We start from the raw sequence: 19,084 nt of genomic DNA, 5'->3' as shown, positions 1-19,084 counted from the left end.
AGAGTGGAGTAAGATTACTGAAGGAAACGAGGAACTGACGTTCCCGAAGTACGGGACGTTCAGATTAGAGGTGTTACATCGATTGAAATCAGTCATGACCTCAAAGAGACCCTTGCCTAGACCAACCCAGTTTGAAGCCCTTGAAGCATGGCTTAGGGCAGCGCATGAAAGGAATATGAACAGACGACAAGAAAGGGTGAAACGCTCGGTAAGGGCAGTACAGGATGCCAGGTGGGATGCGGATGCTAAAAGATGGAGAGTGCATAATTTGGAAATAAATAAACTGTACCCAGTGTTAGAGGCGCCAGTAAATAAAAGCCCCCTAGAAGAAGATGATGAGAGCGAAACAGAGGACAGCCTGATAAACAGATTACTGACAGACAGGCCACCCCCGTATAATAGAGCAGGGGGAGAGGTCGAGAATACTGAAGGAGAAAAGGGGGGCATTGCAGGAGAGCATAGACCGCTTCCCAGTTCACAGTGGGATCCTGAGCCAAAGAAAGAGTTGTTCCAGCCTAGTCAGGTGCAACAGGTAGTCGGTAGGTTTGTGGTACAAAGAGCACCGGAAACGGAAAGCGCCACATCCTACCCATTACCAGATGCACTACAGGTACCTGTTACCATAGGTCCTATAATATCGATATATGACCAAGAGAGAGCAAAAGGGGAAGAACGGAAACGGAAAGACAGAGAAAGAGCAGAGCAGGCAAGGAGGAACGATACCACTAATTCCCCAAGTCAGATGCCGATACCCAGAGAGTGGAGCACCCCGATGCACACAGCAGGGGACCCAGGAGGAGATCCTGGGGGCCCTAGATGGCCAATGGATCTGAGGGGATCTGGACGAAAATCCTTTCAAGAGCTAAATGAGTACATGAAGCAGTGGGATGAGGCAGTGAAGGCTCAAAAGTGCATCAATGCTGCAGAAGCAGAAAGGGAAAGTCAGGACAGCAGAGCACGAACTCACTGCGGGGCTGGGGAGAGTAGCCCGGAGTGGGACTGTAGAGGGAGTAGGGGAGTCACCCATTGGGCCCGGAATGGAGGTAGAACAGACCTGGAAAACGGGGGCCCCGGGAGTGGAGGGGTGGCGTGCCCAATACTCAGAGAAGGGGAGAGGAGAGCGCAAGAGTACAGGAACAGCTTTAAGTGTCCACACTGTGTGCCTGGCACCAGAGAAAAGAATGGGAGTTGTGAGAGGTCGCACCATAGTCCCTGTGATGACAGAAATGAGCGCAGCCCAGGGAATATGGGGAACCAGGAAGGATCGTATCGGATACTGAGCGATACGAGGCAAAGGGAGTGTAGCGAACAGAGGGAAAATAACAGAGAGATGTGCGGTGAGAGGGGAGAAGAAGAGAGTGGGCAGAGAGAGAGTAGGGATAAAAGGCCCGTGTTCCATCACCTTCCAAGATCGGATGGCCGAGCATGGGACCTGGAGAGATGGGAGCAAGGGAGGCCACCCATTAACTCTCCCGAGCCCAAACGCAGAGCTCGAAGTTGGGATGGGAGGGAGACCAGTGAGCCTCCTTCAAAAGACATATTGCGAGCTGAGATAAAAGCCAAGAGACTTGATGTCTCCAGCTTAAGGTCAGATCTGGATGACATGGTAGATGGTACCCTGCCTTTAGAAAGAATGGAAATGTATGAACAGGATGAAATACTGTATATGGCAAAGGACATCACACGAAAGGCGAGAGCAGTCCATGAGAAGTTAGTCGAACTAGCAGGCAAATATATGGTGGACTTGTCAAGAACCAAAGCATTACAGGGTAACCACAGGCTACATTACTCAGATCGAGATCTAGATGAGAGGAGAACGATTGGGCTGAAAACACACATAAGGGAACTGATTACTGGAATAAGGACATGGAGGGCACTAGATAAGTGGGAAGAGAGGTGGTCCAAGAAAGGGACCGGCAGGAGAAGCATGATTGGTATAACACCAGGACAGCAGGGAATAGAAGCTTACCCTTTGCGTGAAGTTGCCAATGGGAGCTATGTACATGTCCCTTGGAGTAGGGGAGATTTAGCTGCTTTTACCACATCTTTCCCCAAGTTACGAGAGAGCCCCGTGGAGTGGTACAAGCAAGTCGAGAGGTTTGTAAAGATCTCAAAAGTCCTATGGATAGATCTGAACACGCTGTTTGACATTGTAGTACCAGGAGATCTGTGGACAGCATGCAAGGTTAGCGCTGAGTGGCCCACAACGGAGCCAGAGAGAGATGCTAGGACTAATGGGCCGTCCGAGATCGTGATGGCAAAATTCGAGAGAGTGATGACTTGGCTGAAAGAAAAAGTGCCAATGCAAGACATAGATTGGGTCAGAATAGACAGAACGAGACAGGAACCCAAAGAGACAGTCCATGAATATTACGAGAGATTGCTGAAGGCGTTTAAACAGTATAGCGGCTTGGATGTAATGGATCCAAAGGACATAGGGCAATTCGTGTCCAAGTTCGTCCTGGGACTGAGACCGGATATTAGTTTAATGATTCAGCAACACTCGATTTGTTGGCAAAGTAGACCCCTAGATGAAATACTGAGATATGCCAGGTACTGCTGTGATGAGGTAGACTCCAAGGCTAAGAAACTAAAAGAGAAGCTGATGGTGGTACAATTGCAGACAGCAGGAAAGGGGGGACCGCAACAACAGCAGCAAGGGACAGGTACAGGAGGTAAGAAGCAGTACAGTCAGAACAAGGGTAATGAGGAGAGTACTACCTTTAGACCCAGAGTAGACATAGCTACCTTGAAGAAAACGACTAGGTGCCACCAGTGCAACGAGTTGGGGCATTGGAAACGCGAGTGCCCTTACAATGTGGAGATCGGAGAGCAAGAGATAGAGGAGGAAGAGGTTCAGAGCGCACCTATGAGAGGGGCGACGCCATACCAAGGAAAGGTGCTCAAAGGGGGGGGGGCTCCTCCCCGAGCCCAGTTCCCGCAACCTCCTCGAGTAGGGAGTATGGGTAAGACCTATAGACAAATGCCCCTGTTTGTGGAAGGTGAAGAATGCTATTATGTGGACCCATTAACCGGACAGAGAGTGGAAAGAGAAGACTGCACCCTTGGGGCAGCCTTAGAGGTAGATCAGAGGGGACCCTATGTGGAAGCAGAAGTAGCAGGGTGCCCTACGACATTTCTGGTGGACACAGGAGCCACTAGATCCACGATCAGATCAGCTGCAGTTCCAGACCTGCCCATGTCTGGAGAGACCATACAGGTGGTAGGGGTCGCAAACAGGAGAATAACCAGCCAATTGACAGAACCGGTACAGGTGAAAATAGGGAAGTACAGCGATGAGCACCAATTTGTGGTTTGCGATTCAAGCCCTGTGTGTCTGCTAGGAAGAGACCTGTTGTGCAAATTGAATTGTACTATATATTGTACACCCCAGGGAGTGGAGGTATTGACTAATGATGATGATGCAGATTTCAAAGTTGCAAACTCAAGAATATGTGTGGAGCTGTACCCTACTTTGACAGTAGACGAGCTTCCCTGGGATTTGAGAGAGACAGTGGCATCAGAGGTATGGGATTTCACTGGGGAAGAGATTGGATTGGTCAAAGGGGTGGACCCAGTGAAAATTGTAGTGAAACCGCATGCTGAGTTCCCAAGAACACCCCAGTATAAATTGACTCCAGAAACGATTGCAGGCATAAAACCCGTGATCGAGTCCATGATTAAACAGGGAATACTGAAAGAAATCGTGGGTAGTCCATGTAACTCCCCGATTATGGGTCTGCAGAAACCAAATGGGAAATTCCGGATAGTGCAGGACCTTCGAAAGATTAATAACATAGTCGTTTCATGTTGTCCAGTGGTACCGAATCCATCAGTGATACTGTTTCAGATTCCATTCCAAGCTGAGTGGTTCACTGTGATAGATCTTTGTCAGGCTTTCTTTTCGATCCCTTTGGACGAAGATAGCCATTTTCTTTTCGCATTTAAGCTGGAAAATCGCGTCCTAACATGGTGTCGTATCCCTCAGGGGTATACAGAGAGTCCATCGATCTTTAACCAGCTTCTGAAGAAAAATCTTGAAAGTCTAGTGCTGCCCCAGAAGTCAGTTCTGGTCCAGTACATAGACGACCTCCTTGTGGCGTCAGACACAGAAGAAGCTTGCAGGGAAGACTCCATTGCTTTGTTAAATCACCTAGCTGCCAATGGGCATAAGGTATCCCCGGGAAAATTGCAGTACTGCCTGACAGAAGTGCAGTACTTGGGACACAGAATTGAGAAAGGCAAACGAAAAGTGTCACCAGATAGGATAGAGGCGATCATGAAAATGAATGCGCCTCAGACCCAGAGAGAGGTCAGGATGTTCCTAGGGATGGTGGGTTATTGCCGACAGTGGATCGTGAACTTTTCACTGAAAGCAAAACCTTTGCAAAAACTGACGCACAAGGAGGTGAGTGATCCGGTACCATGGGACAAAGACTGTTTGATGGCATTCTTACAGCTGAGAGAGGACCTGTGTCGTGCTCCGGCATTGGGAATGCCTGATTACAATAAACAATTCTTTCTTTACTGTTGTGAGAGAGAAGGTTGTGCGTTGTCTGTGTTGGTCCAAATTCATGGGAATGCCCGTAGACCAGTTGCTTATTTCTCGGCTACTTTAGACCCAGTAGCCGCAGCGTTGCCCGGATGTCTCAAATCCGTTGCTGCAACGGGTGTCAGCATTGAGAGATGTGAAAATATCGTCATGGGGCACCCGTTAGAGGTGTGCGTGCCACATTCTGTTGAACTGTTGATGACCAGGACCAAAACACAGCATCTGACCAACAGCAGGCTCACGCGCTATGAGCAAGTTATTCTTGCTGCAGAGAACGTGACCCTCAAGAGATGCTCTGTTTTGAACCCTGCTACCTTAATGCCACTTCCAAATGATATTGATGATGATGATGAATATACAGACCATGACTGTCTCGATGTGACTGAACTATGCACCAAACCCAGACCCGACATCGTAGATGAGCCACTGACGGACCCAGATGAAGTTTTCTTTGTCGATGGCTCATGTGTAAGAGACGAAGTTGGGCAGTTGAGAGCAGCTTATGCTGTTTGTACAATAGAAGGAGTTGTGGAAGCAGGGTGCCTGGAAGGAGTAAACTCCGCTCAGGTAGCCGAGATTATTGCCCTAACACGTGCTTGCTTAGCAGGCAATCAAATTCGAGTCACCATCTACACCGACAGCCAATATGGGTTTGGGGTAGTTCATGATTACGGGCAGTTATGGTCTCAAAGAGGGTTCATGACTTCTTCAGGCTCTCCCATTCGCAATGGAGAGTTTGTGCGCCTGTTGTTAGAAGCATTGCAATGTCCAGCAAGTATCGCAGTTGTAAAGTGCATCGCACATACCAAAAATGAGGACTTTGTTTCGAAAGGCAATAGATATGCTGATGAAGTTGCGCGGTATTGCGCAGAACAAGGTTACTCTTTCACAGAGGTGGATGTGGGTGGAATAAATGTAAGAACTGAATTAGCCATGATACTGGAAACTGTTGATACTTGGGATGAACTGTCAACCATGCAAGAAAATGCTCCTGATTCTGAGAAAGAAACATGGGAAAAGGCAGGATGTGTAATGGGTGAGACTCATTTTTGGGTCTCAGCAGACGGCAGAGCAGTGTTGCCCAATGAGATGGTGAGTCCAATGGCTAGACTCATACATGGTCCCGTACACTTAGGGAGAGATGCTATGCTGAGAGTGTTTAGACAGACTTGGTACAATCCTAAGTTTAGAATAGCAGCAGAAGCAGTGTGCCAGCGTTGTGTGACCTGCCAGCAGCTGAATGTAGGGAAAAGAACACCAGTTGCACTAAGTCACATAGGAAGGTCTGGAGGTCCATTCAACAGAATGCAGATAGATTTCATTGAAATGCCAAGATGCAACCGCCTCCGCTATGTCCTGGTGGTTGTTTGTGTGTTCTCCAGATGGGTTGAGGCATACCCTACACGTAGGTGCGACACCCTCACAGTGGCTAAGTTACTGCTTAGAGAACTTATCCCTCGGTTCGGGGTGCCGGCCTTTTTGGAATCAGATAGGGGAACACATTTTAACAGCGAACTTGTGAAGATGATTTGTGTTGCACTGAATATAGACCAAAAGCTCCATTGCAGTTACCGACCAGAAGCCTCAGGAATTGTGGAACAAATTAATGGCACGATCAAGTCCAGAATAGCGAAAGTTTGCTCCTCAACGACCCTGAGTTGGCCTGATGCCCTGCCATTGGTACTCATGAGCCTTCGTAGTACCCCAGACAGAAGAACAGGGTTGTCACCACATGAGGTGTTAATGGGGAGAGCAATGAGACTGCCATCTATTCCAGCTACTGCACTGTTAAATATCACAGATGATATGATCCTGGACTATTGTAAGGGGCTGTCTGATGCCATGCGTTCTGTGTCCCTTCAGGTGCAGGCTGCAGAGGTTCCAGCGTGCCAGGGCCCTTGCCATGACCTGTATCCTGGGGACTGGGTCCTGGTGAAGAAACATGTGAGAAGAAGCTGCTTGGATATTCGTTGGCGTGGGCCCTACCAGGTCATCCTGATCACAAGTACAGCTGTAAAGGTGGGAGGCCTGCCCAACTGGATACACGCGTCGCATACGAAAAGGGTTCCAGCACCTCTGGAAACAGCTCCTCTCTCGGATGGACGTCCAGCTGAGGACCAAGAAGCCATAGAGGGGGCTAGCCAAGCTGTAGAGGTGCCAGTGGAAGCAGGGAACGAGTCTGACCAAGCTGAGGACGGTCAGTACAACAGCGAAACAGAAGACGCTACGGAAGGAGAAGACAGCTGGGAGTACGAGTCTGACCCTGACAGGTCTGAAAGAGAGCGAGAACAGACCAGAAGGAGAAGGAGTAGAAGGGCACGTGGAGAAGCAAATTGGCCGCAAAGAAGAAGTTCTAGCCTGAGGTCAACTCCAGAAGCAACCCTTCCTCCGATATCAGAAGACTCAGACCCAGAAGAAGGTGCTCAGGGCGCTGAAGCACCAGACCGAAGAAGGTCAAGAAGAGTGCGTGTGCCTAACAGAAGATACTCCACCCCTGAGTGGACATATCTGGCGACAAATGTCTGTGAAACCGGAGACAGGGAGGATCCGAGCGGTGGTGGTGTCCAGTTCTGAGCCCATTATCACCGTGGAAATACAACTGTTGGTACCCGGTGTCGAACAAGAAGGGTCACTAACATTCGTGCTCCCCAGACCTCCCCGCCTCAGCAAGTTAAAACACATGTTTCTTACAGAATTGAAATTCCCCGACTTTGGTACCACGATAACAGCACATGAAGAGCATACTCTTCGCATGGAAATATTGAACTATGCTATTGAAGCTGCAACCACAAATCTAATAGTCGATTGTTAAAGGACTTTGTAAATAAAGCAAGCAGAAGAAAAGAAGATTACCTAGCGCCCAGGAAGCAGAGAATTTTAGGGAACCCCTTGAGTGGATGGAGAAGGGCTAGGGTTGTCTTTTTGAACTGTGAAAGGACTTTTTGCGAAAAAGGCTGTCAGCCTCCAGCTGTGTGGATTCTAAAGACAAAAAAGGATTGAAAGAGACTGTAAAGGAACGAGAGGAAAAGAACTTTTTTTGCAAAGAGAAAGGGAAAAGCTAGATTGTCTGACGAAATGGAGGCCGGCACCCCGAACCGCAGAGCTAAATGTATAATAGGTACACTAATAGTAGGAGTGATAATATTAATAGCTTTAGTGGTAACAATTTCTTATGTAAAGGGACATGAGGAAGAGGTAAAGGTAACTGATGCGAATTCTGTAGTAACACTTACACCCACTGTTGCAGGTGAGAAAAGGGAAAACACTCAAGAGAAAGCGTTATTGGCTGCAGAAGCCCGCAGGTTACATGTAGACGAGTCCCAAGGAGACTTTAGGTCAAATGCTTATGCTAAACTTTTGTATGAATACGTGGATGCCATGGAGGTTAAGGATTGCTACGTCTGCATGCAGTTGCCTGCGTCTGTAGATGAAGGAATTCGATATCATCACCTCCCTCTGACATATGGCATTACATGTAGCTTATTGCTTAGTATATTTTATGAGAGAGATAGTTTTGAATACTATTTCTCCAATTATGATTCTGTGTTGCCAGAAGTCCCGAATTATAAGCAGATGAATAAATGGGATTACTGGAAGAGTGAAGACAGATTGGCCAAGTTCTTCATTCCTTGGATTACCTTAGATACTTCACATGCCCGTAGAAATAACCTGACATGTAAGGTGTCCGAAGTCGAGAAAAAGTTCATAGGGCAGGTGGATGATCGTTACAGGAGACAAAAGATTTTGAAAAAATCAGGACAAGGGAAATTAGATTGGACCGAGGAAGAGAAGTCACATAAGAGAAAGGGTAGTAGTGGTCCAATAGCTTTAGATAAAGCGCAGAAAGGAAAGTTATGTCTTCACCGAGCCAAAACGTATTATGAAAATGTATACGTGGGTGAAGTTGACTGTGAACATGCTTTTAATTTAGAGTACTACACTAAGGATTTCCTGAAGGGAATGCAAGTGATTCCAAATGTGTATTTTGTATGTGGAAGAAATGCTTACGTGAGACTACCTGACAACTGGTATGGATCATGTTACTTGGCAATTGTCTTCCCCAAAATATATCATGCACAAGACTTATTGATCATTGAGGGCCAGACATCATCGAGGGGAAGGAGAGATTTAGGCGATGCAGAAATGGTTGGAGATGTCTTTGGAGCTATGTTCCCTCTTTTGGGAATAATCCTTAATGATGTTAAAATTAGACGACTGGCAACAGTTGTCGACAGGTTGTCTGCCAGCACTGCTCAGTCCTTAATGCTGGTAGAAGGAGAGATGCAATCGATAAGGGCTATGGTTCTTCAAAATCGGCTTGCATTAGATGTCTTATTAGCAAAAGAGGGCGGAGTCTGTAAGGCTTTGAAGGTTCAGGAATGTTGCACTTACATTCCAGACCTTTCAAAACCCCTTGAGAAAGTTATTAAGAACATAACTAATATACACAAAGAGATCGAAGACTTGAGTAGAGAAAATGTCTGGGAAAAGGTGGGCCATGGAATGAGTACAGTTGGAGGGTGGTTTTCCACCTTGGGCAAAAGCTTTATTTGGTATATCCTAAAGCCTATCATCATAATATTGATCTGTGGGATAATATTGTGGGGATTGGTGAGGGTATTCAAATGGTACAGAGCAAGAAGGTCAGAAAGGGCCCAAAGAGAACAGTTGCAGAGATTGGCTGCCATACAAGATAATCAGTACAGGAGCCTGAGAGCTCTGGAAGCGCAGAGAATGCCAGCAATAACTGCAGTTTAAATGTTAGTGATGACCCCGAGAGGTCATCAAAGGGGGGAACTGAGAGAGCGCAAACTGATATAAATATATGAGTATATCACATTTACCTATAGAGAGCATAATTCATGAAGAGAAATGCCATGAGTGCTAATAGTATCTGAAATTATATTCTAAATGTATAGCTAATATAGAGATTTAAGTAGAAGTGGAATTAATACAGAAATGTGTGACATTATATGATTTTATTAGACGTGATTATTTTGAATCTATGTCGTGTAGCTGTTAACATATAAGATGGTCTGTGGTAAAACGCAGAACAGGGTAGGCCTCAGGGCCAGAGCTGGAGCTAAAAGGGAAGGTGTTTCTTTTCACGACACAGATTGTTTAACGTTTTTGGTCATTGCATTAATGGGCCATGATTTAGAGTAATGTTTTCTAAATAATAGAATAAGAGTTTTAACATGCTTTAATTAAATGAAGAAATTGAATGCTATAATCATAATGTGAAATATTGTAGGCCTGAAATGTTTTAGCATTGATTTACACGTACATGTCTGGGCTGAGAAATGTTGCAAGCCTTTTTAGAAGTCTATGAGAGTTGGGTTCTTGGCGGCAGATATCTGTCTGCAACAGGAAAGGGGGGATCCAATTATAAGTGAATGAATAGAGGCCTGTTCAGTAGACGGCCCAGACATGGAGGAGGGTTCTGGAATGTTTAAGGGGTATCAGCGGGCCGGAGAAGAGACTGAGAAGCAAGGTCAACTCTAACGTCTGAGGCCCAATACAAAGCATCATGGAAAAAGCCTGAAGTTGCACCACGTGAGAGGCGTTTCGCAAGGGGCGTCTCAAATGTTGTTGACTATTTTGTATTAGGGACAGCACCCCTGGGTGGAGTTAGAGCAGAGACCTGAGGACCCTTTAGAGAGAGGATGGGTAGGCAGTGAGGGGTCATGACTGGAGAACTTTAGGTTTTCACCAAGAGACTTAGAGTGGGTGACTTCCCTGGGGGGGTCATTCATTGCTGACACCTTTGTTAGGTTGGGATTTGGTTAAGTAGGGATACCATCTAGAACAGGGTAGGGACGCCTAACCTGTGTTTGTTTTCCTCCAACCTAAATGAAGGAGAGATATGCGTCTATGCTGATAGCTTTGCTATTTTTAGAACTTGTGTTAGTGATTTCTGTTGCTCGTCTGAGGGCTTTTCGAGAGCACATGTATGTAATTGGACCTGTGTACCTCGTGAATCTCATTCTGAGATGCTTGTATTTGCAGCTCATTATATCTTTACAATAAACTTTTGAAACCTAGAAGTTGTCCGTGATCTTTAAGAGTAGAGTCCTTTCTTGGGTGAACTAATTTGCAGATAGGTGTACTGTTTCCTTCCAAGACAGGCAATAAAGGTTCAGTCGACCAGATCGAGGTTTGGATCAATAGATATAAGGTATCGATCAAAATCTCGCCCTTTCAGTATGACAGATCAGGAACAAGACATGATGTCTCATTGACGTTGTCTGTTTCTTTTTAACCCAATAATAAGCAAGTGACTTTATTTTATAACAAGAATTGTTATTATCTTTACAAATCTTGAATATGAAAACAAATGGCACAGTATATATGAGAAAAAATGTAAATACCCCTTTTGTGTTTTTGTCTTTCTTTTGCATGAGCAGGTAAGGAAAGCTCCTCCGAGAATGACAAGGAGAGATCCAGCCCAACCCAAATACAGGGCGTCTCCTAATTCATATCTGTAATGAAATACAAAATGTATTAATACTTTAAAATATTCAAAAAGTTAGTGTATATTTCACACTTATTTGAAACTAGATGGCACACTAAACTGATACTTGCAAGAGAGTCATGTCACATGAGAGTTAAGATTCACAAAAAGTTTAAATACAAATATTACCAGACACCTTTATACATTCATGAAAAACATCTTCTACATCATCACATCTGAGAACTACTTAATATTTTCTGCTAACCAACCACAATGTAAGATTATTATCTAAGAATGATAGAAGCTTTATCTTTCATACTGTTGAGATCTTGAATTATCTTTCTCCTTAGTAACTAGTTACTTTTCAGATTTGCTTATTCATCTGTATCAATTAATGCCTTTTGTTCAGGGACAAAGAGACCTCTGATGGTTGTGATGTGCTTTCATTTAATTTACTGTATAAGCATCTGATGTTAAATAAAAATACTGTACCATGATAAGGTATCCCTTGTCTTAATAAAAAATGCTATGGTAGAAGGAAAAATCCATCTTAGGCCACTTGCGCTGTAGAGGGTAATAAAAGAAGTGTTGGACTCTGCAGATTCATCCCCAAACGGGTAGCCTTCACCTCTCTAGTTTACTGAACTTATTTTTGTTGGCTTTTAGGACTCTATGCACTTTACCACTGCTAACCAGTTCTAAAGTGCTCTCGCCTTTAAACATGGTAACATCGCCTTACACCCCATTGGAACATTTAACTTACTTATGAGTCCCTAATAAAGTAGTACTGCATATACCAGGGCTTCTAAATTACATGCTACTAGTGGGTGTGCAACACACCTTGTGCCACCCCTTTAGGTAGACTTTTTAAACATGTCCCTGGCCAGCCTTCGTAACCGGTGTGTGCAGTTTTGCAATATTTAACTGCCATTTTGACCTGGCAAAGTAAACCGCGAGATGCGCGGAGAATCCGCGGATCCGGCTGTGAAAATAAAAAGACTTAAAAAGACTTTCCATTTCAATTTAATTCTATTTAAATTAATTTATTCTATGTACAAATGGTACTTTCTTTTCTACCTGTTCTTAACTTGAATTAGTCTTTTATATTTATGATGTGCTGTTTTATATACCTATGTAATGCTTTTATGATATCTGCATATCGAAATAAAGCTATCAACCAACCAACCAACCAAAATAAAACGAAGCGCGGACTCCCGCGCTTCGTTATTAATTAGCCCCCGGATGGGCCAAGTAAAAAAATATTTGCAGGGGCCTAGGGGGACCCCCGCAGCCCCGGCGACAGCAACCCCGGCGACAGCAACCCCGGCGACAGCAACCCCGGGGCTTCTTTTTTTAATGTATGGGGGAGCCTCAAAGGCCCCCCAAGCCCCGGAGACCACCCCCCTTCGGGCTTTCATTCTTTCATTAATTATTGTGTGGGGCACACGGACCCCGCTGCCCCGGGGACCGCGTCACCCCCGGGCTTCGTTAAAAAAAAATACCTGTGTGGGGGGGGCTCGAGCCCCCTACACGCCCTTGGGACTGCCACCTCCCCGGGCACTAATATGTAAATTTAGGGGTCCGTTAAGGACCCCCGAGCCCCGGGGACCACCTCCTCCCCAGGGCGTGTGTACACATTGGGAAGGGGGCCGCGTGTCCCCCCTCCTGGAGCCTGTGATGGCCCTGGGGACTGCCACCCCCCAGGGCTGGCTCCTGCAGTGTCCCGTAGTGCCCACCCCCAGGACACTGCTGTTTGCTATGACGGGGTGGGGCCCTCGCTGTTCCCGCCCTGTCATAGCAAACACTGATTTCCTGCTCTCTCTTCCAAAATCCAAACCAGATTGCTTTTCCACACGGGGAGCTGCATGTCAGCAGCTCCCCATGTGGAAAAACAATGCCAGCTCCCGCAGGACACTGTGAGCTGGTAGGGACAGTGGGGGCCTTGGGGCTCCCCCCAAGGTCCCCAACGAGAGGCCAGGCCCCAGGGGATGGGGTCCCGGGGCCAGAAGTGGCCCGGGAGAGGGGCCAAGCAACCCCCTCCCCCATTTAAAAATAAATAAATAAAAAAAAACTCAAAGGCTGGCCCCGGGGGATGTGGCTTGAGGAGGGGGCCACGAAGCCCGTAGGTCACCAGTATGTAGTTATAGTTAGGACCTCCTAGTTTCCATAGGAAATCCGCAACATTCTATTTGTAATAACTTTGGCGCCAGTCGACAAATCTTCGCGAAATTCTCCAAGAAGATGGCCAACTCCGCTCGCCCCTATTCTGAAAGTTTCAGGGTGATTCGTCAAGCGGGGGCCGAGAAAAAAGGGGGGGCACCAAAACATGTTTCCCCATGCAATTTTCCATAGGGACCTTTAAGCGCGGCTACAGCCCAAACTGCTGAACGGAATTACACCAAGTTTGGTTCGCAGATTACACTTTTTGTTAAATGGTGTAAATCCGTGCAGTAGTTCCTGAGAAAATCAAAAGTAAAATCATAGATATATCTATGGACAAAGTAGGGTACGCATATCCTCCGAGGATTATGCGCGTACCCTTACGAGCACGAGCTGTGTGCTAATTGGCTGTCAACTGTCTGTCAACACTCCAAACTAGGAAGTGTTGGCAGCCATCTTGTGTCTCGGTAGAACCGAGGCACAAGAAAATTGAAAAACAAGTGCGCAAAAGGCGCAAAGGGGGCAGGGTAGAAACACCCTGACCCCCTAGGCCTGCTCAGGGGGTCCCAAAAGGACCCCAAAGGCCCAAAAAAATGTTTTTTTGTTTTTTAAATTGCGGGATGCACGTAGGATACGCGTATTCCTCGCCAAAAAAACCTCGAAGTCCGCTTTAGTGCTTTTTTATAATGGGGCCCAATGGGCCCCCCAACCCTGGGGACTGCAACCCCCGGGGCTTTAACCTTACGTAATGGGGGGGCTCACGGCCCCCCCAGCCCTTGGGACCGCCACCCCCGGGGCTTCTAAAATAAATTAAAAAAACCTGTGTGGGGGGCTCAAGCCCCCCCACACGCCCCGGGGACCGCCACCTCCCCGGGGCACTACATTTTTAAATTGAGGGGTCCATGACGGACCCCCCAGGGACCACCACCCCCTGGGGCTTTTGAATGTTGAGAGGGGGCCACGCAGCCCCCCTTCTGGAGACTTGTGGTTGGCCTGGGGAACGCCACCCCCCCAGGGCCGGCTCCTGCAGTGTCCCGGGGTGCCTACCCCCGGGACACTGTAGTTTGCTACCATAGCAAACAGCTTTGGTTTTTGGAAGAGAGAGCAGGACACCTGCTCTCTCTTCCAAAAACCAAAGGCGATTGCTTTTCTACATGGGGAGCAGCATGTTAGCTGCTCCCCGTGTAGAAAAGCAATGCCGGCTCCCACAGGACTGGGGACCCCCACGGTCCCCAACTAAGAGGGCCAGCCCTGGGGGATGGGGTCCCCGGGGCTAGCAGGGCGGCCCGGGGGATGGGGTCCCCGGGGCCAGAAGTGGCCTGGGAGGGCGGCTATGCAGCCCCCTCCACATTTAAAAAATATAGGCGGCAAGCCCTGGGGGATAGGGTCACCAGGGCAAAAAAAATAGGAAAAGATGGGGGGCTACACAGCCCCCTTTCTTAAAAAAACAAAAAAAGAAAAACGCCCCCTTCATGCAGCACTCTGCAAACGCACCCCCTGGCGCGTTTGTTGAGGGGGAACGAATTCCCCTTGAATACTGGGGTTCCCTGGGGGCCAACTAGACCACCAGGAATCTTCAGTATGCATCAGGGGGCTGCATTGCAGAGTGGTGTTCTGAGGCCACGACCCTTTTACACCTCTCTGAAACACAGCTGTGTAGCACTTACTAGAGGTAGCTGGTGGGCTAGTTGCACCCCAGGCACCCTCAGGATTCAAGGGGAGTTAATCCCCCAACTTAAAATGCGCCACGGGGCGCGTTTTCACAGTGGTAAAGGTAGGGGGCGGGCCTGAGTTCACCTGTGTGCAAACACACCCTGTGGCGCGGTTTAAGTTGGGGAATCAATTCCTTGTCAATCCTGAGGGTCACTGGGGGCCAAGCAGCCCACCAGGTACCTTCAGTAAGCACCACGGAGCTGCATTGCAGAGTGTTGTAAAAAGGGGCGTGGCCTCTGAACACCTCTCTGCAACGCAGCACCCTGGTGCATACTGGGGGTATCTGGTGGGCTAGCTGACCCCCATGGAACCACAGGTTTGAGGAGGAATTAATTCTCTAACTTAAAACGCGCCACTGGGCGTGTTTGCAGACATGTCACCTCAGGCCACGCCCCCTTCCTTCATCAGTGTGCAAACGCGCCCCGTGGTGCGTTTTAAGTTGGGGAATTAATTCTCTTTCAATACTGAGGGTCCCTGAGGGCCAAATAGCCCAACAGGTATCTCCAGTATGCACCAGGGAGCTGCGTTGTAGAAAGGTGGTCAGAGGCCACGCCCTTTTTTACTTTTCTCTGCAACGCACCTCTATGGTGCTTACTGGAGTTACCTAGTGGGATAGTTTGACCCTAGGGATCCTTAGGATTGAAGGGGACTTAATCTCTCAACTTAAAACAGTGACAGGGTGCGTTTAGACAGTGGTGAAGGGAGGGGACGGGGCCTGACGTGATGCGTGCAAACACGCCCTGTGGCGCGTTTTAAGCTGGGGAAAAAATTCAACTTCAAACCTGAGGGACCATGGGGCCCAAGTAGTCCACCAGGTGCTTCCAGGAAGCGCCACTGCGCTGCGTTGCAGAGAGGTGGTGCATGACGTGCCCTTTTTTTACATCTCTCTGCTACCCAGCTCTGTGGCACTTACTGGATGTACTACGAATTCCGATTTACTCACCTGTTATCAGGAGAGACCTCAGTGCTGCATCTTTCAGCCCACTACTGATCCTGAAAAGTAATTCTAACATACTTAAAGTAACTTGAATTTCCTTCCATAGGCTAACATTGACTGGTTTCACTTGGAAATTCTTCTAAGTGTGGAGTTTTGGAACTTTAAAAAATTCCTCTAAAGTCAGCCGAACTACGAATTCCGATTTACTCACCTGTTATCAGGAGAGACCTCACTGTTGCACCCTTTAGCCCAGCACTGAACCTGAAAAGTAATTCTAACCATACTTACAAGTAACTTGAATTTCCTTCCATAGGATATCATTGCCTGCTATATAAAATATATATACATTTTAATGTAAATCAGTATAAAAAAAACTAACAATTAATACATTTAAAAATAATAATTTACAAAACCTTTGAAATTCACTGAAAAAACCATAGGTTTCAGCCACGTTATAGTTAGGAATTAGCATTTAAAAAACCTTGCAAATTCACTGAAAAAACCATAGGTTTCAGCCACGTTATAGTTAGGAATGAGCATTTAAAAAACCTTAGAAATTCACTGAAAAAACCATAGGTTTCACAAATGTTATAGTTAGCTGGACATTTCACTCTTATAAAACCATTGAAATTCCCCTGTTATAGTTAGTTCAGCTAACTATAACTCACGCGCCTGCAATGCACTGCTGATGATGTCACATATTACATCACTCATGACATGGTCAGTGACATCACTGATGACATCACTGATGATATCTCAGATGACATAGCTGATGACATCACGGATGACATCATCCTTGTAAAAGAGTGGCAGACCTCCTCTCACCGTAATATAACCTTTGATACACAAATTCAAAAATAGAAACAATTTTTTTTTTACTGGAGCTAACAATACTAGTTACAACAACCTATTCAGTAATTCCAACATCTACATACACATCCACTCATTCACCAACAGTTCTATATAGTCACTCATACATGTACTCACTCATCATATGTAATCATACACCTGTACATCCTGTTACACACCGATACTCATCCATAGTTACTCACACACATACTCACACATGCAAATAAACTATCAAACATCCATTTACTTGCATGTACAGATATACACACACCACTACACTTACTTCTACAGAAACGTACACATACTTACTCTCTTAAACAATCAGTTATAGAAACACATACTTATTTATACAGGAATTCTTCCAATCTGTCACTGTCATATATCCTTACTTATATACATCAATACTCACATATACTAGTTTAAAACATATGTACTTACTCATAAAGACACTATTGAGGCAGTCATTCACTCACTAACACACCCATACACACACTAATCCACCCATACAGTCCTGCACACATGCTGTCTTCAAAACACATACAAACAGTGAGTCAGTCATTTATGCATCTGTGCGCTAAGTAATACCCCCACCAAACCATACAGACACTCATTCTGATACTCAAAAAAACAACTAATAACCCGTATAGACACTCATGTAGCTACTCACTAACCCATGCAGCCACAAAGTGAGACACTGATACAAATATTTACATATTTAAACATTACTCGCTAATACATGTATTCACTAAGATATACTTAATAAGTCAGTTATACAATCAATTGTACAAAAAAAAACATTTAGACACTTATTTACCCATTTATTCTTTCATCAACCTTTAGATATACATATATAAAAAATATTTATTTTTCAGAAAGACACACATTCACTGGATGATGTCATCAGTGATGTCATTTGATATGTCATCAGTGATGTCATCAGTGATGTCACTGACCATATCATGCGTGGTGTAAGATGTGACGTCATCAGCAGTGGATTGCAGGTGCGCGAGTTATAGTTAGCTGAACTAACTATAACGGGTGAATTTCAATGGTTTTGTATGAGAGAAACGTCCAGCTAACTATAAGATGGGTAAAACCTATGTTTTTTTCAGTGAATTTATAAGGTTTTTTAAATTCTAATTCCTAACTATAACATGCCTGAAACCTATGTTTCTTTCAGTGAATATATATGTGCACTGGAAAACTAAACACCCACTTCCTTTACAAAGAAATGGAAAGTTTGCATCTCTGCACCCTCTCTAATTTTTCACCTTAGTCATCTTCCACTCAATCAACACAACAACCACAAATACACACACCTACTTGCTACCATTCTTGCCTGAGCTTATCAATTATTCTTCTTTAGTTCAAATTCAAAGTGCAGGCCCTTTATTCAGCCTTCTTGGTAACTACTACCCGTGAATAGCAGTGGGTAATTTGCACACTTCCGTCCTTTCTTGCGTCTTTTCTACCACACACTGCGGCAGGTTTACAAGCCCCTTGCGCCACTTTTGCATCATTTTTCCCACAACCTTGTAAATCTGCCCAACTGTGTGCACTTTATGCACTAGCTTTCTTCCTTAGATGTGGTACTAGTTTCTCTTGCTCCCACTGCGGAATCCAACACCCTTGTGTAATGACCTGGAAATCCAAAGATCCACTTCACTGACAATGCAGTGGGGAGTTTGGGTCTCTCCAACCTTTCTTATTTTTCACTTTTTCTATCTTCCACTCAATCTACACATCATCCACACATCCACACATCTAATTGCTGCATTCCTTAGCTGTGATTATCAACTATTCTTCTATTTTATATTCATATTCAAAGTGCAAGCCCTTTATCGAGCCTTTTTTGTTGTAACTACTGTTCCAGGAATTCTGCTCATACACAGAACTGTGCATAAAGACTTAGGACCTCAGTGAATTACGGTGTACCAAAACCCACCTTACTACACAAACCCCCTACCAGACTAGTAATCAGTGACTCATTGGTTCTTCGCCCTAGAGCAAAAACACCAATGACTAGTCAACCCAGAACATGCGACTTAGATTACATGAAGTAAAGTGGATAACAAGAACACTCTTTCAATATAGTCTTACACCAGTCCAAAACAAGATGTAAATAAAGACACGTGCAACTTTGAAATGTTTATTTCTAACGCCATAATCTCATGCACAGTACCTTAGAAAATACAACCAAACATATTATCAGAAACAAGGTTGTCAGCATTGTTACTATTCTATGAAATACAAACGGAAAAAGCATCCTATAATGCTAAAGGTAAACAAATTTAAAATATACCTACATTTCACCCACCCTACCTAGCAGATTAGTTTATAACTACAGAAAGTCTCATAGGATTACATGGGCGGACCCATACCTCTGGTACTCAGCAGTAGTGGATCACATTCAGTGCTC

At 45.6% G+C, this 19,084-nt stretch overlaps 1 protein-coding gene across 2 annotated transcripts in view; it reads right to left on the bottom strand.

Annotated features, from left to right (window-relative positions):
- The window catches only part of LOC144791700 (claudin-15-like), a 313,867-nt gene that overhangs the window by 25,897 nt on the left and 268,886 nt on the right, over positions 1-19,084 (bottom strand). For both annotated transcript variants that reach the window (XM_078666446.1, XM_078666445.1), the window contains one exon: positions 10,924-11,034. In XM_078666446.1, the coding sequence (XP_078522572.1) occupies positions 10,924-11,034 (111 nt within the window). The remainder of the gene's footprint in view (positions 1-10,923; positions 11,035-19,084) is intronic.

This window comes from Lissotriton helveticus, chromosome 11 (genome assembly GCF_964261635.1).
Source record: "Lissotriton helveticus chromosome 11, aLisHel1.1, whole genome shotgun sequence".
Lineage (NCBI taxonomy): Eukaryota > Metazoa > Chordata > Amphibia > Caudata > Salamandridae > Lissotriton > Lissotriton helveticus.
The sequence above is the reverse complement of the archived record's forward strand: the minus strand, read 5'-3'. Positions and strand labels throughout refer to the sequence as shown.